General features: G+C 45.4%; 1 protein-coding gene across 1 annotated transcript in view; it reads left to right on the top strand.

The window, feature by feature from the left end:
- LOC120992222 (phospholipid-transporting ATPase IC-like) overlaps positions 1–23,915 on the top strand; it is a 92,322-nt gene that overhangs the window by 43,791 nt on the left and 24,616 nt on the right. Inside the window, exons 4-21 of the mRNA XM_040421057.1 lie at positions 4,876–4,989; positions 6,427–6,525; positions 6,912–6,973; positions 7,831–7,903; positions 7,995–8,065; positions 8,466–8,548; positions 9,766–9,924; positions 10,050–10,138; positions 11,720–11,916; positions 12,708–12,916; positions 17,086–17,129; positions 18,446–18,602; positions 18,686–18,877; positions 19,604–19,716; positions 21,110–21,274; positions 21,357–21,468; positions 22,609–22,684; positions 23,003–23,135. Coding sequence (XP_040276991.1) covers positions 4,876–4,989; positions 6,427–6,525; positions 6,912–6,973; positions 7,831–7,903; positions 7,995–8,065; positions 8,466–8,548; positions 9,766–9,924; positions 10,050–10,138; positions 11,720–11,916; positions 12,708–12,916; positions 17,086–17,129; positions 18,446–18,602; positions 18,686–18,877; positions 19,604–19,716; positions 21,110–21,274; positions 21,357–21,468; positions 22,609–22,684; positions 23,003–23,135 — 2,148 coding nt within the window. The remainder of the gene's footprint in view (positions 1–4,875; positions 4,990–6,426; positions 6,526–6,911; positions 6,974–7,830; positions 7,904–7,994; positions 8,066–8,465; positions 8,549–9,765; positions 9,925–10,049; positions 10,139–11,719; positions 11,917–12,707; positions 12,917–17,085; positions 17,130–18,445; positions 18,603–18,685; positions 18,878–19,603; positions 19,717–21,109; positions 21,275–21,356; positions 21,469–22,608; positions 22,685–23,002; positions 23,136–23,915) is intronic.

Raw genomic sequence — 23,915 nt, 5'->3', positions numbered from 1 at the left:
TCAAACTTCCATAGGGACCAGGAACTTTTCTTTAGAGATGTCGCGAACATAAAATTTTCAGTTCGCGAACTTCCGCGAATGTTCGTGAAAGGGCGAACCGGACGAACCGCCATAGACTTCAATAGACAGGCGAATTTTAAAACCCACAGGGACTCTTTCTGGCCACAATAGTGATGGAAAAGTTGTTTCAAGGGGACTAACACCTGGACTGTGGCATGCCGGAGGGAGATCCATGGCAAAACTCCCATGGGAAAATTACGTAGTTGACACAGAGTGTGGTAAGTTGAATTCGCAATGCGATTAATATAACCTGCATTAATCGCATTGCGAATTCAACTTAGATCTGAGTTCCTAATGGTTGTATTGCTAGAATTGACGAATATAACGAATATAGCACTATATTCTCAATCTTCGTTATATTCTAGCAATACAACCATTAGGAACCCAGCTCTAAGTTGAATTCGCAATGCGATTAATATAACCTGTATTAATCGCATTGTGATTACAACTTAGTCAAATTTGTGACACTGCAGCGTCAGAATGAATCTGAGATGGATGCTGTCCTTGCTTTTTGATAGGAGGTTGGAGGCTCTGGGAGGGAGGGTCTGCTGCTGATTGGCTGGAATGTGTCTGCTGACTGTGAGGTACAGGGTCAAAGTTTGCTCAATGATGATGTATAGGGGGCGGACCGAACATCGCATATGTTCGCCCGCCGCGGCGAACGCGAACAAGCTATGTTCGCCAGGAACTTACCATCATTCTGTAGTGACCCAAAAAAAAACCCACAGAAGAACAATTTCATCTTTTAGACGTGAGGGAGACTATTATCTAGTACCTGAGGACCACAGAAGCTTTTAGGAGAGATGATAATCTATTGATTTAGTTTGCAGGTTGCAATAAGGAAAATAAACTTTCCAAAGCATCCATAGGTCGCTGGATAAAATCCACTATATCATGCTGTTACTCCCTAATGGGTCACGCTTGTCCTACTAAAATAAAAGCCCACTTCAACAGAGCTATGGCTTCTTCATGGCCAGGGAAAGCTCGTGTGTCTCTTGATCAGATATGTAAGTATGTAAGGCAGGTACTTGGTCTGGTATCAATACATTCATAAATCATCGTCTAAATATCTCTGCTTCTACAGATTTGGCCTTTTTGGCCGGAAAGTAATGCAAGCAGTTACCCCCCCCTACAGTATAATCTGTTAGTTGTCATCCGTAGCCATCATGGTGGATGAAATGGAAAACTGTAATTAGACTTACTGGTAATTCGGTTTCCTTGAATCCACCATGACTGCTTGTATATTCCTCCCTTAATGTACTGATAATAAGTATGAATTAAATAAAAAATAAAAAAAAAGTATATATTTTTCGTGTAGAGATATATATATATGTGTGTGTGTCAAAGAAGGCCAGCAGCACACCATGGATGTCAACAGAAAACGTGTAGTTTATTCACCCAGAGTCAGCAGCGCGTTTCAACAGCTTGTTGCTGTCTTTCTCAAGCTATGTGCACATGTGTTACAAGCATGCATTTTAAAGGTGCATCAATTGAAAATACAATTAAAACAATTTATCCATGCAAGGAAAAATACATAAGATCCATGATTCAACATACTATACAAAATACATGAATTATATCCAAAAAGTTGCAAAATACAGTACATATGTGAAATGTCAAATAAAAATACATAGTGATTGTAATATAGGGCAAGTACTGTAAATACCCCTAATGATGCAGGTGTGTTTGTACATAATTACCACATTAAAAACTCACGATCAGCTGATGTTCAGTGCAGAGCCGGCATCATGATCTCGGCGGCGTCCCTGTTCAGTCTTTGCGCATGCGCGAGAAAATCAAATCGCGCAATACTACGTGCGCTGAGAAACTGATCAGCAACCACAACAAAGATGGCCGGGTCTGTCTCCCGGTCAATGTGCGCATGTCCATGTGCAAGTATCGGCCTCCCATCGATGGTCACGTGATTCAAATCACATGATCAGATGTCAACAAGTACATAGACTGTATTAAGGAATCTGCATATTAAAACATAGGTCTGGACACCCGTATACCCTGGGCCCCCACAAAAACAAATGTGGCGATCCAGGACCTAATGTCCTATCAACCTAATAACTGGCAACACTAACACCCTGCCGTGCGCATATTGAGCGGGACTGGTGTCCAGCGGCAGCGATTGATTGTGTCAGCGATCCAACCACTGTCGAACTGAGGAGGTGGCGACGTCACGAGGGGCCTCCCTGCGAGACGCCGCCCACTCCATTGGACCACTCATCCCCCCCCAAAACAAGCGCACAGGGTGTAAATGCAAGAACTGGATAAGTAGGGCAAAAAAGAACAATAACACTTTATAGTGAGAACCGTATAGCTATAATCTATGGGTAGGTTCCGAACTGTCATGGAACATGCTCTACATCTGTACCAGAGCAACAGTCGAGCCATCATATGCGTGGATGAGGTCAAAAAGAACAGTGGGTAGCCACCTGGATCAATGATGTTCCTCCCACCACACGGAGCATCAGTCTTGACCATGATCGATATGTAAATCTAAAAATTCAAAATCAAATTACTTGATTGTTATGTACACATGTACACATGTGCACTCAACCTACAATGGGGGGTGAGGACCCATGCGTGACACGGGAGAGACAACACTACTCGACCCTAAAGTCGACATTCAACCCATTGGGCTTCAAGGTTTTTAAAGTGAAGATCCAGAATAGCTCTTGCTTTTTAAGGAGGGCTTGTCTATCCCCCCCACGCCTTCCCAATTCTATCTGTTCCAATATACGGAACCTTAGATCTTTCTGTGTGTGTCCTGCTTCTTTGAAGTGTTTAGACACCGGTAAGTCCATCTTTTCCTTCCGGATGGAGTACCGGTGTTGATTTAACCGTGTCTTCACGTCCCACGTGGTCTCCCCAACATACCACTTGCCACAAGGGCATGTCAACTGGTAGACCACGTAGGACGAATCACACGTCAAATATTGGGTAATATTAACCATTTTATTAGTGGCCGGATTAAGGAACGTATTCCCTTTCATCATGAGGTTGCAATTGATACAGTGATAACATGGGTAGCAACCAGTCTGCGTGGAGCCACACATTGCTCTCACACTGGTCTTGGCACTACCCACGTCAGATTTCACCAATTTATCCCCCAAATTGCGTCCTCTGCGATAGGAGAATAAAGGAGGTGTATCAAACTCCTCGACCTGAGGGAAACTATTCCCTATCATCCCCCAATGTTTCTGAATGACAGACGCAATTTGCGGACTGTCAGCGGAAAACTGGGAGATGAAGGGAATACGGGATTTTTTGGGGTCTGGAATACGGGATTTTTTGACTGTTGCTCTGGTACAGATGTAGAGCATGTTCCATAACAGTTCGGAACCTACCCATAGATTATATCTATACGGTTCTCACTATAAAGTGTTATTGTTCTTTTTTGCCCTACTTATCCAGTTCTGGCATTTACACCCTGTGCGCTTGTTTTGGGGGGATGGGTGGTCCAATGGAGTGGGTGGCGTCTCGCAGGGAGGCTCCTCGTGACGTCGCCACCTCCTCAGTTCGACAGTGGTTGGATCGCTGACGCGATCAATCGCTCCCGCTGGACACCAGTCCCGCTCAATATGCGCACGGCAGGGTGTTAGTGTTGCCAGTTATTAGGTTGATAGGACATTGGGTCCTGGATCGCCACATTTGTTTTTGTGGGGGCCCAGGGTATACGGGTGTCCAGACCTATGTTTCAATATGCAGATTCCTTAACACAGTCTATGTACTTGGCATCTGATCATGTGATTTGAATCACGTGACCATCGATGGGAGGCCAATACTTGCACATGGACCGGGAGACAGACCCGGCCATCTTTGTTGTGGTTGCTGATCAGTTTCTCAGCGCACGTTGTATCGCGCAATTAGATTTTCTCGCGCATGCGCAAAGACTGAACAGGGACGCAGCCGAGATCATGATGCCGGCTCTGCACTGAACATCAGCTGATCGTGAGTTTTTTTAATGTGGTAATTATGTACAAACACACCTGCACCAATTAGGGGTATTTACAGTACTTGCCCTATATTACAATCACTATGTATTTTTATTTGACATTTCACATATGTACTGTATTTTGTAACTTTTTGGATATAATTCATGTATTTTGTATAGTATGTTGAATCATGGATCTTATGTATTTTTCCTTGCATGGATAAATTGTTTTAATTGCATTTTCAATTGATGCACCTTTTAAAATGCATGCTTGTAACACATGTGCACATAGCTTGAGAAAGACAGCAACAAGCTGTTGAAACGTCGCTGCTGACACTGTGTGTGTGTGTGTGTGTACTGAGAGGGGGAGAAGGGGAGCTGTGGCTATAAACTATTATCAGGTGCCTCCAGCTTTATGATAGATTTTTTTTTTAACCCCTCATTGTAAACCTGCCAGTAATCTCTACAATAAAGAAAGTTTCAGCCCGTTAAGATTCTCAGTGGTCAGCGGAACACTGCAGGATTTCAGGATTTAATTTATATGGAAAATAATAAGAAAAAAAAACACCAAAAATTTGTAAAATGTTTAACATTAACATCATCTAAACAATGTCATTTTTATTTACTTTACTTTTTCCCATTTCCTGATGTCTCAGTATAATGTGACAGCCCTGGAAGGTAGATCAGAACAAAATGTTCTCAAGAATGACGACGTCACGTTGTTACAATTGTGGGTGGGGTGCATTTTACTCTAGGTAAATCCCTATACCTTACCTGGAACTGCCATTTAAAGTGTTTATTGTTACAATGTATCAATGTTTGCAACATAACATGAAATATTGAGTCTCATGAAAAGAAATATCTGTCTGCAGGGAAATGCCATAAAGACCTACAAGTATAACCCAATCACCTTCCTGCCAATGAACCTGTTTGAGCAATTCAAGAGGGCGGCCAACGCTTACTTCCTAGTCCTCCTCATCCTCCAGGTAATGATGGCTTTATGTCACACCTCCTGACACTGGTGTGTATTTCTACACATGACCACTCATCCTGCGCTGTCATGGAAGGTTATGTTCAAGGAACTTCTCACGTGCGGAGTGTGAACACAACATGCAAAAAAACACAGAGGGAGAGTGAATCATTATCATCGTCACCATAATACAATATAACTGGGCGGATGTGACTGTGCATTCCTACAGTGTGATAAAACATTGGGAAATAATGTAATATTTGCTGCTTTTCCTGTTGTGGACTTGTCTCTCCCTTCCACGTTTTTGTTAGATGGGTATATTTTTCACATGGTGCAATCAAATCAAATATTACAAAATCACATTAAAGTTAAAAAAAAAAAAAAAAAAATGCTGTTTTGCTGTAATTTGATGACTCTAATCCTCTGCTTCCTTCCATACAAAAGTATGTGATATAATTATGGCTGCCGAAAACCACCACTAGAGGGAGCTCCCTGCATATGACTTTATACTGCTAGCACTAAACTCAATGAGAGTGGTATGAATCTGTAGTCAGTCATCTCCACCTAGTGGTGGTTGTAGGCAAGCGCTATAACTCCAGTTTCATGCCAGCCCCCTTTTCACCGCCTTAGTAGTTCTTGGGATGCTTCTGTGGTCATTATTTTACCAATTAATATAAGTCAGGGAGTCTAGTAGGGTTACCCCCCCCCCCTTTCCCCCCAAACTTTCAGGTTCTAGGAGAGGTAAGCTTTATGGATTTGAGTCTGCATTGCTTGATTTTGCTACAAATACTTCAGCCCAAATTGGGTAAGACTGCCATATTTTACCCCAGTTGGAGTGAATTGCGCCACATTTTGTAAAAGGTGCACGCCTCAATAAACTTGGGACAAATCTATGCCATTTGCACCAATATTGCACCATTTTCTGACTGTTTTTTCTTAATCTTGACTTAAAGGGTTGTTGAGGATTTTACATGTGATGACCTATCCTCAGGATCTGATCGTGGGGGTCCGACTCCCCGGAACCCTCCTAATTGGCTGCAGTAGCTCCCGCGCCAGGACTACAGGGCTCTACCCATTGCGTAATGGACGGAGCTTGTTACTACAGTATTTACTTCAGTGGGAGTGGTGCTGCAGTTACCAGCTTTGTCCACTACACAAAGGATGGCGCTGTGGATTTCCAGAGCCAGAACTACTGGTGGGTGGATCTATTAGGTGTCGGACCCCCATCCATTACATATTGATGGCCTGGCCATCCATAGTAAAATCCTGAAATTCTCCTGTAAAGTCTGTCTCTTTTGGAGACTATGTTCGTTTTTCTCACTTTTCAAATTTGCCAAATGCAATTATTGCGCCAATCTGCAACATTTTGAGTAATTTTACTCCAAAACCAGCATAACCAGCTCGCTCAATGCTCCATTTATTTTCTTGATGTCTGGTTGCCTATTCTCTACAGACAATTCCCCAAATATCCACCGTCTCATGGTCGACGACTCTGATCCCTCTGCTGCTCGTACTGGGCATCACTGCCATCAAAGATCTGGTGGACGACATTGTAAGTAAATAAAGGGTTCAGTTGTGGTGTGCCGGGATGGGATGTTGGGGGTTATATTGGACAGAGGGTTTTGGAATGTACCTTTATGTTTCGAGACACCAGTAACCAAAATTTGTCTTGGCATACTGTGACGCATCTTAAGATCTTAAGCCACGTGCCCTACTGGAATGCTATGCCCCTGTCCTGCTAATCCACCCCCCCCCCCCCCCCCCTTCGATAGACAAGACAGAAAAAAAGTGTCTAAAATACTTGGCCAAATTATGCTGCAATACCGGGAACAGCTATTGAAAGGCAAGTGGCCCATGTACTGTTGTGGCGCCCCCTGCTGCGTGGAGTACAGTGCTGGGGGAGGATTGTATGATCGTTTTGTCTTATCACTTCCAAAGGCTCGTCATAAAATGGACAATGAGGTTAACAACCGACCCAGTGAAGTCATAGAAGACGGAAGGTAAGGAAGGATTTTATTTATTTTAATGAAAGGGGCCCTCTGCTTTGAAAAGTCACTTTTATATTAGAAGAATCTCCCAGATGATCACAAATTTCTGTGATCCTGATCAGCGATCATCTGAGGGAACCGGACAGTAAGTGTTCAATTTCCCAGCAGCGCCACCACAGGAGAAATGAGTAATTGCTATAGAAATCAATAATGTATGGACATCTCGGGTCCTCCAGAGTGAGAGATGCTCTTTGTAGCTGGTCCACTCTAGTTTATAGATATATAGGGTAGATGAAAATCAGTTTAAAAAAGATATTTTTTTTAAAAACTGTCCGCTTTTTACTATTGATGACCTATCCTCAGGATAAGTCATCAATATCAGATTGGCGGGGGTCCGATTCATGGAATCCCCACCAAATCGGCTGTTTGAAGAGAAAGCAGTGCTCATACGAGCGCTGCCTTCTCTGCTCTGTTTACTTGCCGCAGTAATTGCAGCGATGAGCAGGTGTAATTACAAGTATGGTGGCCCCATTCACTTCTATGGGACGGCTCTGTCTAAGTGCATAGAAAGGAACCTTCCCATAGAAGTGAATGGGGGCGCCATACTGCTGCAATTACTTGGGCGAGCAGGTAGAGCAGAGAAGGCAGCGCTCATACTCTCTTCATACAGCTGATCGGCGGGGGTGCCAGGAGTCTGAACCCCACCAATCTGATATTGATGACCTATCCTGAGGATAGCTCATAAATATTTAAAAAAGTGGACAACCCCTTTAAGAATATTTTATTATACGCTTTAATATTCTATCTTCTTGGTGCAATTATTAATAACGACCAACTTTTTGCCTTTTTTTATTTATTTTTTTATTTAGATTTCAGAAAACGAAATGGAATAACATCCAAGTTGGGGACGTCATCCGAATTAACAAGAATGAGTTCATTCCGGTTGGTGTCAGGACGGCAATAGTGATTATTATCATTTGCGTATTGTAAGAGAATATTGTGTATTAATCGCATATTTCTTTCCGGTTTCCAGGCAGACGTGCTGTTACTATCCAGCTCAGAACCGAACAGTCTGTGTTACGTAGAAACGGCCGAGCTTGACGGGTGAGAGTCCGATAATGATGAGTGATATTATAGTTGGAACCGCCTGCGGTTTAGAGGCAGATACAACTGCCCCCCAACCACCAATTCCATTAGGTCTACAGGTTCTAGGTAACCCCGGGCAGATGCCAGGGTCTTCTTGGCTTTCCATGGTAATCTCAGAAGTCGCGCTCTCTGGGCGGGGTAGACAGGTGGTCACATTCTAAAGGTCCCCAGACCTCCCTACAGCACAGTAATAACAACATCATAAAAAGTAACTAATGATCAACTATAGCTGCAGTGTAAAGCATGGAGGGTGGACAGCACATCCACCTCAGCCTGTGATTACACACGGAACAGATTTTAGGCTACCCCAACCCAAAAAGATAAGGCATACAAGATGTTTATTTTTTTTCCCCCCCAGAGAAACGAACTTGAAGTTTAAAATGTCGCTGGAGGTGACTGACAAGCTGCTGCAGGAGGAGAGGGCGCTGGCTGATTTTGATGGTGAGTTCTCGTTTTTGAGTTCGATATATTATAGGACCAAGATGTTTACTAGACTGTAGTCTGGTTGACACCCTCAAACACGCCTTGCCCCTCGGGTTGTTCCCCCATCACGCCTTGCCCCTCGGGTTGTTCTCCCATAACGCCTTGCCCCTTGAGGTTCAGGCTCCTTCCCTGATCAGACATTTGGACTGCCTAGGGTCAGTTTCATCAGTCGTGAACTGTCAGCTCTGGATAAGGAGGCCAAAAAGCTACAAGATTCTGAAAAGCCCCCCAGAAAAACTGCAAATCTCATCTCGTGTTAAATTTTATTAATAACTAATATACTCTGTAAAAATTATAGCCCCATCACGCCTTGCCCCTCGGGTTGTTCCCCCATCACGCCTTGCCCCTCGGGTTGTTCCCCCATCACGCCTTGCCCCTTGGGGTTCAGGCTCCTTCCCTGATCAGACATTTGGACTTCCTAGGGTCAGTTTCATCAGCCGTGAACTGTCAGCTCTGCATAAGGAGGCCAAAAAGCTCCAAGATTCTGAAAAGCCCCCCAGAAAAACTGCAAATCTCATCTTGTGTTAAATTTTATTAATAACTAATTTTCTCTGTAAAAATGGTAGTCATAACTTTCCTGGTGGTCTAGTGTAGTAAAGGGATTCATGGTAAAATCCCTGGAGGTCTGTGATGGTAAACTGACCAGTGGTAGCATCCCTGGTGGTCTAGGGTACTGAAGGGGATTATAGTTACATCCCTAGTGGGCTAGGACAGTCAAGGTGTTAATAACAAAATCCATGGTGGATGTATTTAATAAAATGGTCATCCTGATATTACGCAGTGTAGACAATTGTAGACTGTGAAAGGGGTGTGGGGTAAGAGACGCAGCACGCTTGTTTGGAAGCTGCCTGCGGAGAGAGTGGGTCCCATGCCCACTTTAGGCCAATGTGTAGCTGAACCGTCCCCCTGGGCTGACTGCCCTTCTCCACCCAGGGACAGATTAAAAGGGGCACATACACCAGTTCTATCTATATATGCACCATAATGCTATAACTTCAGTGGTGAGAGCCACAAGTCTGTCCAGTTACCTTTTTGTATATGTGGCTGCTATAGGGCTCAGGTGGGGTGGGGATCTTCACTGACCCATCCGGCATATGCTGGCGTTGGTGGGCTTTCCTCCATCCTGCCTGTACAGCATTCTGCCATGATCCATTTGTCATTGTCGTCTTTTTCAGGGTTCGTTACATGTGAGGAGCCCAATAATCGCTTGGACAAGTTTGTTGGGACGCTGTGCTGGAGAGGAACGACTTACCCTCTGGACGCAGATAAAGTCCTCCTCAGGGGCTGCGTCATCCGCAACACCACGTACTGCCACGGCCTCGTACTGTTTGCAGGTAAAATGCCCACCTACACGGTCTTTCTGATTACCAGAATGTCCGTCATGGGGTTTATGATAGAAGAATATTTTTTAATCATTTTTGTCTTTTTTAACTTTTTTTTAAATCTATTTATTTTTTAGGCGCTGACACAAAAATTATGAGGAACAGTGGGAAAACCAGATTGAAGAGAACAAAAATTGATTATCTGATGAATTACATGGTCTACACCGTAAGTTTAACCCGTCAATGATCGATACCGTTTGGGCCCACACTTTTGAGCAGTTGTGTTTAGTTTTTTTTAACTTTTTGTAAAGTGGCTGTTTTTTTTCATGGGAGAAATTGTGTTATCAGAGTTGTTTAGGAACACACATACCGGCAACGGAATTGGGTAATTTTATCCACTTACTTGCTTTTTTTTTTTTTTTTTTCTTGCTGCATGGTTTTCAGTATTTTTTTTGTTTTTGTTACCTGCGTTTAAATAAATTGATTGGGTTTTTTATGCTCATGTGAATAGCTAAGTGTAGGTTTTTTGCTTTGCTCAGGTTAAGCACAAGAAATCTCTTTTTGTCCTAAATAATTGCTTTTTGTAAAGTGGCCTTTTTTTAACATTTTTAAAATCCCATTAGGTCTCATGCACACGACCGTTGGGCGTTTTGCAGTCACAATTGCGGATTTGTAAAACACGGATACCACATTTTGCGGAACGGAAGGATTAGCCACTAATAGAACTGACCTATCCTTGTCCGTAATGCGGACAATAATAAGATATGTTCTATTTTTTTAGCGGAATGGTCATGTGGACATGCGTCCCCATTGATGTGACTGTTTCTGCGTATGGGCCGCAGAGAAAACGGAACAGACATGAGCTCTTAAAGGGGTTGTATAGAATTTTGATACTGATGAGTTTCCCTCAAGATTGGTCTTAGTTATCAAACCAGTGGGGGTCCAACACCACATATCCCCTCTGATCAGCTGTCACCTTGTTGCTCCAGCACCAAGACTACACAGCTCCATCCATTGTGTAGTGGACAGTTCTGGTAACTGCAGTATTCATGTCTATGGGAGGAGCCCATTTACTATGGACTCCTCTTAGGCCTCCTGCACACGACTGTAGGTGTCCTGTTGCCGTATTGCGGACCGCATTTGCGGATCCGCAATACACGGGCACCGTTCCGTGTGCATTCCGCATCACGGATGCGGACCCATTCACTTCAATGGGTCTGCGGAACAGAAGCACGGAACAGAACCCTACGGAAGCACTACAGAGTGGTTCCGTGGGGTTTCGTCCCGTACTTCCGTTCCGCAAAAAGATAGAACATGTCTTGTCTTTTTGAGGAACGGCCGGATTGCGGACCCATTAAAGTGAATGGGTCCGCGATCTGCTGCCGCACGAACGGCGTTCGTGCATTAGGGGCCGCAGCACGGCCATGGGGAGCACACGTTTGTGTGCAGGAGGCCTAAGACTGAGTCGTTGAGGAGGTTGCAGTCATACCTTAGTTCTGGTTACCTGAGGTAACAAAGACCTTTCCACCATGTGGCAGGACAGTACCGCAAGTGACGGTTTGGACTATGGCCACAGTCCATTTTGCATTGAGGTCCAGGAATTTTATGCACTTATCTGTGCTGGTTAATGTCTTTATTAGGGTCGGAGCTCTGTCACAGAGCGGAAAACTAAGTTATACATGTTCAGTGAGCTCCCTCTAGTGGTGGTGATCATTATATGCATAATCATGGCATGTTCACACACTCTCACACAACTGTCGAAAGCTGTAAATCCATTACTTAATCTGACAATTTTTTTCCCCTTTAGATATTTGTTCTCCTGATCCTGGCATCGGCCGGCCTTGCTATCGGACAGACGTTCTGGGATGCAAAGCTGGGTCAAGCTAATGTGTCGTGGTATCTTTATGATGGGAATGATTACACCCCGTCTTATCGAGGCTTCCTGGCATTTTGGGGTTACATCATTGTTCTGAATACCATGGTACCCATTTCTCTTTATGTGAGGTAAGATATCAAAAGTCTTATAGAGGTATTCTGGTTAGAAGTTATACCCCAGGATAAGGGCATATCTATTGTATCTGTGGGGCCCAACTGCTGGGACCTCCACCGGTCATTCGAGTGGGGGCCCCATACTGTGAAAAGAATGGAGCGGCTGGTCTAACAGATGCACTGCAGCCCCATTCATTCTCTATGTGACTGTACTCTTCTATGTTCGTCGGTCCAATAGAGATGAATGGAGTGGCAGTGCACGTGCGTGATCAACCGCTACAATCAGTCAGGACACGGGGCGGTCTTTTAGACCTATTGAAATTCACTGATAAGCCAGGCACAGTGCCTTGTAGGACTCTCTCAGCTGAATGTAATAATACCTTTCGCAATTCTTCATTCTGGAGAATAAGTTCTAATAATCTATAATCAAATGAGCAGTTAAGTGCACCCTGGGTGGGCCTTGCACCTCTGTGCACCCTTGCTCCTCCTGCTTCCACTGCCAGCCCCCCCCCCCCCCCCCCCATTATGTAGTGGACAGAACTGGTAACTGCAGTGTTCCCTTCATTGAAGGCAGCCCTGTAGTAACCGCTTCTATCCATTACACAATGGATGGCGCTGTGTAGCTCAAACACGACATCCACCACCAGAGCTACCCCGAAACGGCTGATCACAGGGATATGGGGTGTCGGACCCCAGCTGAACAGATATTGATGGTCTATCCTCAGGCGTAAAAACATTGGCAATCTCTTTATGAAATATTTGGGCTGATTTTTTCAGACGTTGGTGTTCTTCTTTTACTTTTCTAGTGTGGAAGTGATTCGTTTGGGCCAGAGTTACTTTATAAACTGGGATCTGCAGATGTACCATTGTGATAAGGATACACCGGCCAAAGCCAGGACCACGACCCTGAATGAGCAACTGGGACAAATCCAGTATATCTTCTCCGACAAAACTGGGACGTTGACCCAGAATATCATGACCTTCAAGAAATGCACGATCAATGAAGAAACCTACGGTGCGTTCCTACAATCACTGCAGCTCTAGTTTTTGTTTTTTTTTATCAGAAAAAATATATGAAAATCTCCATTTTAGAACCTCCACATATAATTGTCATCTGATATTCTCTTCACATTAGGAATGAACCTACATTTAGGTCCTGCTTCTGTCCTATCATCGCCATTTATGCAATATTTCATGCAAAAAATGAAAATCTGATATCCTATACTACATGACAATCAGTCTAAGGCTACTTTCACACTAGCGGCAGCCTGTTTCTGAATCTGTGCTACTGCAAGTCCACCGTGCTGGCGGAAGTCACTACAACACGCTGCGGTTTTTGTCCAGCCGCCTCTCGGCATGTTTGCCGTGCTGTAGCCAGACCCAGGGCCGGCCTTTGGGGTGTGCGGGCTGTGCGGCCGCACAGGGCGCCAAAGTAACAGGGGCGCTGGGCGGCCGACAGCTCGCAATGTAATCTGCGGCAGGCGAGGCTGTACTTGTGTTCTCCCTCGGGGCGCCCCTCCATCACCCCCTCCCCTGTCTGACCTGCCTGCTGCCCCCGCCGCTGCCAATAAGAAGAGAGACAGGAGGAGGAGGGGAGGGGCTGTGGCCACTGCGCCACCAATGAAGAAAACTGACCTGAATACAAATACAGGAGGCGGGTGCCGGAATCAAATAGCCGGCACCCGACCTCTGTGACAGGGAGCTGCGATCAGCTGCAGTTGAGTTAACCCTTCAGGTGCGGTACCTGAGGGGTTAACTGCCGCTGATCGCAGCTCCCTGTCACAGAGGTCGGGTGCCGGCTATTTGATTCCGGCACCCGCCTCCTGTATTTGTATAAGAAACGTTGGTGGCACAGTGCGCCCCCCCCCCCCCCAAACACCCCAGTATAAGAAACATAATTGGTGGCTCAGTGTGCCCCCCCCCCCCTAGTATAAGAAACGTTGGTGGCACAGTGCGCCCCCCCCCCCCCCCCCCCCCAGTATAAGAAACATTGGTGGCTCAGTGGGAAGTGCCAATGAGGGTTAAAAAATAATTTAAAAAAATTAACTCACCTCCTCCAGTTGATCGCGTAGCTGCCGGTCTTTCTTCAGGACCTGTGGTGACGTCACTGAGCTCATCACATGACCCATTACCATGGTGATGTATCATGTGATGAGAACAGTGATGTCACCACAGGTCCTTTGACAGGTCATGAAGAAAGAACAGAAGACGATCAATTGGAGGAGGTGAGTTAATTATTTTTTTATTTTTTAACCCTCATTGGCACTGCCCACTGCGCCACCAATGTTTATTATATTGAGGGGGGGCGCACTGCGCCACCAATGTTTATTATATTGAGGGGGGCGCACTGCGCCACCAATGTTTATTATATTGAGGGGGGCGCACTGCGCAAATGTTTATTATACTGGGGTGTTGGGGGGGGCGCACTGCGCCACCAATGTTTATTATACTGGGGTGTTGGGGGGGCGCACTGCGCCACCAATGTTTATTATACTGGGGTGTTGGGGGGGGCGCACTGTGCCACCAATGTTTATTATATTGGGGGGGCGCACTGCGCACAACGATGGGTTAGGGAAATTTCACAGCAGAGTGCGCATGCGCTGGGAGCCTCGCCGGCGGTTAGGGTAGGGAAAAATTATGGGCCAGTGCACAGGTGTGGTGATCGGCTGGATGTTCTCAGCAGGACACCGGCCGACACTGCGCATGCGCTGGGAGCCTCACCAGCGGTTAGGGTAGGGAAAAAGCACTGGCCCGTACGTAATTTTTCCCTTCCCTAACCGCTGGTGAGGCTCCCGGTGCATGCGCAGTGTCGGCCGGTGTTCAGCTGAGAACATCCATCCGATCACTGCGCCTGCGCACTGGCCCATAGTTTTTCCCTACCCTAACCGCCGGCGAGGCTCCTGGCGCATGCGCACTCTGCTGTGAAACTTCCCTAACCTGACGTTGTGCGCCTGCGCGGCGCTGCACACCTCCTCACGTCATGTCCGGTGCGACCGGAAGTGTCGAGGGTAGGGAAATCTCACGAAGTAGGGAAGTATGACATTACACCGGCCTTTGGGTTGTGTGGGCTGGTAACTACTTGGTTGGATAGTCAGCCAGCCTATGCCATAATGCCAGCAACAAGCAGTGTTTTGTTTTTTTTGTTTTTTTGGGGGGGGGCGCCACAAGGTTAGCTCGCACAGGGCGCCTGGACACCTAAGGCCGGCCCTGGCCAGACCTCCGGATTTCCGCCAGCACGGTGGACTTGCAGTAGCACGGATCCAGCAGGATGTTCCCCCACCGGAAAAGACAAAACCATGGCAGTTGAAAATTGAAGCTGGGCACGTGCCACCACCTCAGTAGGCAGGGCCGGCGCCACCCATAAGCAGAGTAGGCCACCGCGTAGAGCGCACTCTGCCTGGGGGCGCCGGCCGGCGCCCCGCCCCCTACTTGTCATCCATCTGACATCATCTCCTTCTGTTCCTGTACTTGCCGGCCGGATGCGCTCTGATGAGTGCGAGCATGAGTTTGTTCACTTCGGGCAGAGAGCTACGAGACCCTGGTGTATTTAAATCTCATTTAGGCTTTCTTTCAGAAAAGTTTCTCCTGGGATTTGAACTCACGACCTTTCACATCAGAGGCAAAGCTTTTCCCCTGACAGCTATGAAAGCTGTATTACCAGTTGTCTAAAAAAAATATATATAAGACTTTTACTGTACATCCATACACGTCCCCAACACACCCAGCTCTGCTACATCCATACACAGTGTACTGGGGCAGCTGTCATGTGTATAGATGTACACTAAGTATCAAAGTTATCTACAGTAGAAGTCTTATATTTTTTTTTTTAAGTAACTGTCTATATAGCTCTCATAGCTGTGAGGGTAAATGCCTTGCCTCTGATATGAAAGGTTGTGAGTTAGAATCCCAGGAGAAACTTTTCTGAAAGTGTTTTTTTTTTTTTTTTTTTTAATACCGGACTGTTACTTTACTGCCACGGGGGAGGGGGGGCTATTGGCGCCATGATACTGGCACATGGAGGGGGGAGGAGAGAGGCACTTGATAATGGCACATTAGGGGGCAGGGGGAGAGGATGGCACTATGATATTAGCACATGGGGGGGCAAGAAATGGACATGAATCATGAGGGGCAGAAATGTCAAATGATGGGGGGGGCAAGAAATGGACATGAATAATGAGGGGCAGAAATGTGAAATGATGGGGAGGGGGGGGGCAAAATGTAGATTTGCTTCTGTTGACAAAAATCCTTGCACCGGCCCTGACTTCGGGCGCACAATCCCGCGAGACCAGTGACCTCCAGAGGTGGGTCTCGCGGGATCACGCGCCAAAGACACATGATCTTGGCAAGAGCCAAGGCAATGTGGACCTGGAGCACAGCGAGGAGCAGAACCTGGTGAGCACCCCTGGCAACCGCACTCTGACAACCTGCACTAGGGTGTCAGAGGCTGCAGGACAGTGACTGGCAGCAGGGTGGCACACACTTGTGTACAGGGGTCAGGGCACACCTGCTGCTTGACTAGGGGCCATAGATTCTGACTAGCACAGGGTGCCCAGCAGTGCACATGGAGCCTAATAGGTGGCACAGACTGTCTAAAGGGCTATGAATGGTACAGGGTGCAGGACAGTGCCAGACTGGCAGAGGGCACAAGGCAGCATACTGTTTTATGTTGCCCTGGTGGCACAGGATTTCAGACAGTGGCTGAATGGCGCCTGGCAGTGAATAGGTGGCACTGCTCGTGTTAGGCTTCAGAGTGAGGAGGCGTGTCTCTCAGTAATCCAATCTGATTGGCTGGCAGAAAGCTGTGTATGTGAAGTGAGGGAAGGCAGTTTTGGCTATAGAGAACTGGCAGGGGAGCCATTTTGAAAAGATCCTTATATTGTAGGGATTAAAACAGCTGTAACTAAGGGGAAAACTGAAGAAACTAAAGATTGCTTTATGCATAATGCTGCAGCAGTAACATAGGATAAAATTGATGAAAACATGACAGTTCCACTTTAAGCTCCTGACCTCTTATTAGTAGGAACTAAGATACAGCAGCCATGTTTAGCGGCTGTGTCTTTTAGTCTCACAGTCACCCAGGCTTCATGGACAAGCACAGCCCCTGCTCTCTCCGCCTTTCTCTGTGGCTCCTCCTGTTAGACCGGAGAGACATTATAGAATTTAACCATGTCTGTTTGGTTCTAGGTGAACATAGACAGGGAGCGGCAAACAAGTCTATTTATAGCGAGGTAAGTCATCCCGAATGTCTGCTGAAAAAATGATTTCTCTGGACTTCCTGTAAGTTGTTTTATTAAAAATCATAGCAGCTGATAACAGGATTGTATTAAAGGGTTTGTCTGGGATAAGAAATATGTGGCTGATTTATTTTAAAAAACAGGGCCACATTTTTCTGTGTGTTGAGTTTTTGGTACTGCAGCTCCGTTACATCAAAGTGAATATGTTGGAACTGCAATACCGCAGATAACCTGCGGACAGGTGTGGTGCTGTTTGTAGAAGAAAGCATCGATGTGTATGCAATCGTGAAAATCCCTTGAAGGCATAGATTGGAAAATGCGAAAATCTCCAATGTTGGCTCTTTTTGGGAGTTTGAAAGGGGTTTTTAGCAAGTACTTAAAACTGGAAATAACCAGGATGTAGGTCCTATTAATAAGTTGTTTGCCAAGGACAATGTACTCTGGATACAAAGGATGTATCCACTTGAAAATATTTGTCTTAACTTAAAAAAACAAAAACAAAAAACTGTTCTGTATAAAAAGTAATGCGTCTCCATGGTTACAGACTAAAAAGAAACTCTGCGTAGTCTGATTCTGCAGTCATGTCTTCCCGTCTTCTTTCTGCTTTCTTTAACTGTCTATAGCAGGGATGCCTAACCTGCGGCCCTCCAGCTGTTGCAAAACTACAACTTCCACCATGCTTGACAGCCTACAGCCATTAGGGCATGCTGGGAGTTGTAGTTTTTAAACAGCTGGAGGGCGATAGGTTGGGCATCACTGGTCTATAGATTAGCAAAAAGAGGGCTCAGAGGGAGTGGAGTAACATGACTGCACGATCAGACTACACACAGGGTTTGTTTGTAGTCTGTAGCCATGGAAACGTGTAAGTCTGAATAGATGCTGTATACACAAAACGGTGAGACACTGAAAACTGTTTCATTCTTTTGATTTATATACATTGGATCAATCCTTACAAAAATAATCACACGTTTAGGCTTCATGCACATGACCGTATTTTATGTCTGCATCCGATCCGCATATTTTTTTTGCATGTGCCTCAAAAAAGTGAAGAGCACACGGATGTTATTGGTCTGCTGTCCACATCAGTTTGGCTATGCAGCAAATTTATAGGACATGTCCTATTCTTGTCCGTTTTGCAATGGGACCGGCAAAAAGTGCGGGATGCACATGGAATGAATCCGTACTTTGCGGATCTGCGATTTGGAGACCGCAAAGCGGATACGGTTGCTTGCGGGGGGGGGGCCTTATAGGTCATGATTTACACATTGCTATAGCCTGTGAATGAATTGGTTACCGTCTCTGACCTGCAGCAGGTAGATTTTGGCTGGAATCCTTTGGCAGACCCAAAGTTTACATTTGACGACCATTATCTGATTGACCAAATCCGGTCAGGAAAAGATCCCGACGTTCGCCTGTTTTTCAAGCTTCTCGCCTTGTGCCATACAGTAATGGTGGAGAAGACGGACGGTACGTTCAGCTCTCCGTTTATGGCGGATACGGCTAATGACTTTTTTTCCCAGTTTTACTGAGCTCTTCCATCTTGGTTCCAGGTGGTGAAATAGCCTACCAGGCGGCATCACCGGATGAAGGGGCCCTAGTAACTGCCGCTAGGAATTTCGGCTTTGTGTTTCTGTCCAGAACCCAGAGTACTATCACCATCAGTGAACTGGAGAAGGAAGTCACCTATGAAGTTCTTGGCATTCTGGATTTCAACAGTGACCGAAAGCGTATGTCTGTTATAGGTAAGCTTTTGTTTACACATGTGCCGATTAATTTTAAAGAAAGGCAGATGGATAAGGTAGATGCCTTCAGCAACCACCAGAGGGAGCTTCCTGCATACTGTTGAAATAATAACACAGTATTCGGTTAGCTCTTGAGCTCCACCTAGTGGTGGCTGCGCAGGCAGAATGGAATCATTTAGCTGTAGGGCTATGCAGGGGATTTAGAGCTGTGTATCAGAAAAATGGAGCTTAAAATTCTATAAAGATATATTAAGAAACGGATCTGTGCAGAATTGTGGATCTTTTTAAGATGAAAAGGATAGACATTCATTTTAATCTCAGATTAACCTTATCGTTATATCCAAAAAACAATTTACCAATAATCTCTGCTGCCCCTTTTTTTAGGCATGTTAAAAACTCCTTCCAACAGACTCAAGTCAAATCATATACAGCTACTCTTAAAGGGGTTGTAAGAAATTAGAAGGCATCTGCCCCCCCCAGGAAACGACACCACCCTCATCCATGGTTGCATCTGGTATTGCAGTTGAGCCACATTCAGTGATGTTTAATGTAAATATCCAGATACAAAGGTTTCCAAAATTCATGTTGCATCCCTCGGCTGTAAATGAACAAATTTGAGCTACAATTAGTGATTTTGTGGGTTGCAGCCATTCTTTATATGTGATTATATTCACAATTCTAAATCGCTATAATGTGTATCTTTTTTTTTTTTTTTTTTTTTTTCAGTGCGTGAGCCAAGTGGAAAAATCAGACTGTACTGTAAAGGGGCAGACACGGTTATATATGAGCGTCTAGATCCAAATAACCCCATTAAGGACGCCACCCAGGAGGCTCTGGATGTGAGTTCTGGGTGCCAAGGGTTCACCAACAAGTTACTTTACTTAGCAAGGGCATTTAGGTACAGGGCTAGGGCAATAAACTTGACCTTTGCTCTTGGTGAAGAAAAACCTAGCTACAGCTCTACAAGTTACCCCCTCTTCTCCATCAGCATGCATAGTCCAGCTCCCCTTCTTAAAGGGGTTGTTCTATTAAAACCCCTTATCACCTTTCCACAGGATTGGTGGGGATATGAATGCTGGAGAGCCTGACAATCACAAGAATGGGGGTCCTGTGTTCCACTGTTTGAATTGGACAGTGGTCACACATGCATGCTGCCCCCCAATCGAAGTCTAGGGGATTGCTGGAAATGGCAGAGTGAATGTGGTTTATCTCAGTCAGTCCCAGGGTAGAACTGGGAACTTAAAGTGGCCCTGGAAAAAAACCTAAAAGTGGCCCCATGTTGTAGTTGGGTCCAAACTGACATAAGGTGAAGGTGAACATATGTAGGCAGAGACAACAGAAGTGGGCACAGCCAGCAATACCATAGTGCCGAACACTATACTGCCCCAGTGGAACCAAATACGATGACGATACAGTTGAATTCAGGAGGCCAGGGCAGTGCATATGCGAGTGACCACTGCTCCATTCAAGCGGGCCCTTGTTCCCATGATTTGCCCGAGCACTCCGACTCCTGGCAATCAGACACTTATCCTCTATCCTGTGGATAGGGCATAAATGTCTCCATGGAACTACCCCTTTAAAGTTAATGCCCATTTTATTAAATGCCAGTATCTAGGCAGTATATAATTACTGAAGCTCCCTCCATCATCTACGGCAGGGATGCTCAACCTGCGGCCCTCCAGCTGTTGTAAAACTCCCATCATGCCCTGCTGTAGGCCGATAGCTGTAGGCTGTCCTAGTATTCTGGGAGTTATAGTTTTGCAACAGCTGGAGGGCCGCAGGTTGGGCATCCCTGATCTACGGAGATGTCCACCCTACTAATTTCATTACGGGCTCTGATTTTACATAATACAAACTTAAAACATTATCACAAAATCTTAGCAAAACCCATGACAGGCTGCAGTTCACAACACAACCATTAAGTGGCCACACACAGACACATATAGCATAACCAACTTCAGACACAGCATCATAGATAAAACCATGGTTGTGTTTCACAGCCAGAGCCAGTCATCTCACGCCACTCATGTCGGAATATGTCGAGCCCAGAAGAGAAGTGGAGACCTTCACATTCAGAGGTTGACCCCCCAGCGATCGGTTGTGATCTAGGGGTGGACCTGGCAGGAAGTGTTTAATTCCCCTGCAGCTCCACCGCAGGACAAAGGCGGAATTACAGTTTGCATTCAAATCAGTGTGCTGACCAGGTCGTTTTTATACTGTCATTACCTCCAGGTATTTGCCAATGAGACTCTTAGGACCTTGTGTCTTTGCTACAAGGACATCAGCCACGAAGAGTTTGAGAAATGGAATAAAAAGTTTCATGAGGCCAGCGTGGACATGACCAATCGGGACGAGGCTCTGGATAAAGTATACGAAGAGATAGAGACCAACCTAGTGGTAGGTTCACCCAGGAAATGCATACCTTCTGTTTTGCTGTTTGTTCTGTTATATCTGCTGACCTCCTGTCACATTGTCGCAGCTCTTGGGCGCCACCGCCATTGAAGACAAGTTGCAGGACGGCGTACCATATACAATCTCTAAACTTGCCAAAGCAGACATAAAGATTTGGGTTCTCACTGGGGATAAAAAAGGTAAGCGACATGTAATGATGTGACTATTTTCTCTGCGATGTCTATGATATTCAAGACCTCCTCCTTTATTGACGCCCATTCCCCTCAATATATGGGCAGCAGTTTTCTGATAATCTTGCTGTAATCACATTTGGTTCTCCTTCTACTGGCCTCCTACTGACATTGTGCACACAGTATACATAGCTGTAATTTCAACAAGCAGAGCTGCAGTAAAAAGCATGGGGGAAGGGGTAGAACAACCTTAAAGGGGGTTATGCCATGATCGATCTAAAAGATGAACATCAGATATCATACACACGATCCGTTCAAATGGATACAAAGATCTCCCCATTCATTACTCCAATTCCTCTTCTAAATTTTCTTCATGCACCTCGGGGGCATGTCCTTTCAGATGGCTTGTCCTTTCTGCTGCAGCTTACTCCCTATCACAGCTCAGGGGTGTGTCCTTTTTGCTGCAGTGCTCTCCTTATCACAGCTCAGGGGGTGTCCCATCTGCTGCCGCTCTCTTCCTATCAGAGTTCGGGGGGCATGTCTCTCCCCGTAACTGTCCCAGCTTCTAATGGTCGATATGGCTGGTGGCAGTTCAAGGATAAAACTGAACATGTGTGTCCATGCTTGTGCAGCTCAGGTGGACGTACATATTTTCGCACAGAATATCTCACAACTGGAGCATTTTTGTAACTGAAAGAAAATTACAAAAGTCATTCCTTTCTCATTCCGAATTATATTAATATAACATTTTAGAGTTTAGACTGCAGACATTGCAACTCAGCAGCAGTCTATGATCACAGTAATGGAGCAGAGCTAAAAAGCTGTCAAGTTGACAATACTAAGATTTCTACTACCGTCACTCTGAAACTACTGGTGGGACAAGCAATCTGCATCAAGACAGCTCTGTTTTTAATTGAAGCTGGCCCAGTGATCGGACTGATTGCGGCAGGTCTGGCTTCAGAGACCTCTACTCATCAGCTGAATTGCTCGGCCAGTGATTCATTTCCTCTGCAGCGGCCACTACAGGCGAAATGTGATATTGCATGGACGACCATCTCTCTGATTCAGCTCACAATTGCTCATACTTTTTCTCCCCCCCCCCCCTTTAATTTACATAATGTTTTTTTTTTTTTTTCCTCCTTCTTCCAGAAACAGCAGAAAATATTGGCTTCGCCTGTGAGCTTTTAACAGATGAGACAAAGATCTATTACGGAGAGGACATTAAGTAAGTGACAGTGTTAAAAAATATAATTCTGTGACTGATGGATCTGACATCATTGACCTAGGAAGAGGTCACAATGTTCACCCGAGTCCCCTTCCAACAGCTGGACAGCTGATTTATTTTATTTATATAAATCAGGCCATGCATTATGAAATTAGGGTGGACACCTGGTTGTTTCATTCTGCAAATAAGAAGCCAGTGTAAATTATTTTTTTATTTTTTTTACCCATATCCATGGATTTTATTTGAGGTTGTACTGCCTCCTGTCCACTTTCACGATATTTCACTGCTCATATCTTTGCTTCGAATTTCTTTCCCCAGTGCTCTGCTGCAGACGAGGATGGAAAATCAGAAGAACCGGAGTGGAGGCAACCCAAGGCCGGGTGCCAATGACCCGGAGCCCTTCTTCCAAGGAGATGAAAAATGTTCTCTAATATTAACCGGTTCTTGGCTGGTATGTCACCCAGTAAATATGTCATTATAGAGTCAGAGACCTACATAGAGTTCTACAGCAAATGTTACTATGGGCTCCCATCTGGTTAATGCCACCACACCTCAACCCACCTGGGCCACTTATTCCTCTCTGGTGAGAACCCAGATTATCTGCCACATAAGTATATACCAGCACTATAAACGGACCATTGTAAGTGGGGAATCCTTTGACAGATTTTGCATTGGGGCCCAAGAGCTTAAAGTTATTCCTGTAAATGCTCCTCGATCTTGTTTTGTAGAGTTTTTTTTTTTTTTTTTTGTAAGGGATCCCTACACAGGTCCCAACACTCTTTAAACCAAGGTATACAGACCACTTGTTTGGTTTCAGCCTCCAAGGGCCCTATATCCAGGTGTTATGGCACATATACGTTTGATTGGAGCACAGTTTTATAACCATTTCTCTACACGTACATCTTAGTCCTCAATGGGGTGAGGTCTGAGAGCTTCTGATAAACCAAACTTGGGTCACCATAAAACCCTATGGACAAAACGATATCTATATTTTCCTTCACTTGGAAGATGTTACTTTGAGGCCCTAGCCATATATCTAAATAGCCTTCACAAGGCAAAATGACTTGTTGGTGCCTATCCCTTTCACCCAACACCCAAGGTATATAACCCAGTAGCCCCACACCTGCCTATGAAGGTTGAGCAGAACCGCGGGGGAGGGACATTCTTCAGTCAGTGACTAGTTCTTAACTGTCCAAGACAAGGTGGGTTGGAAATTTGAGCCACTGTATTA

Source organism: Bufo bufo, chromosome 2 (assembly GCF_905171765.1).
Source record: "Bufo bufo chromosome 2, aBufBuf1.1, whole genome shotgun sequence".
In the NCBI taxonomy this organism is placed as follows: Eukaryota; Metazoa; Chordata; class Amphibia; order Anura; family Bufonidae; genus Bufo; species Bufo bufo.
This window is presented reverse-complemented; position numbering and strand designations above follow the sequence as displayed.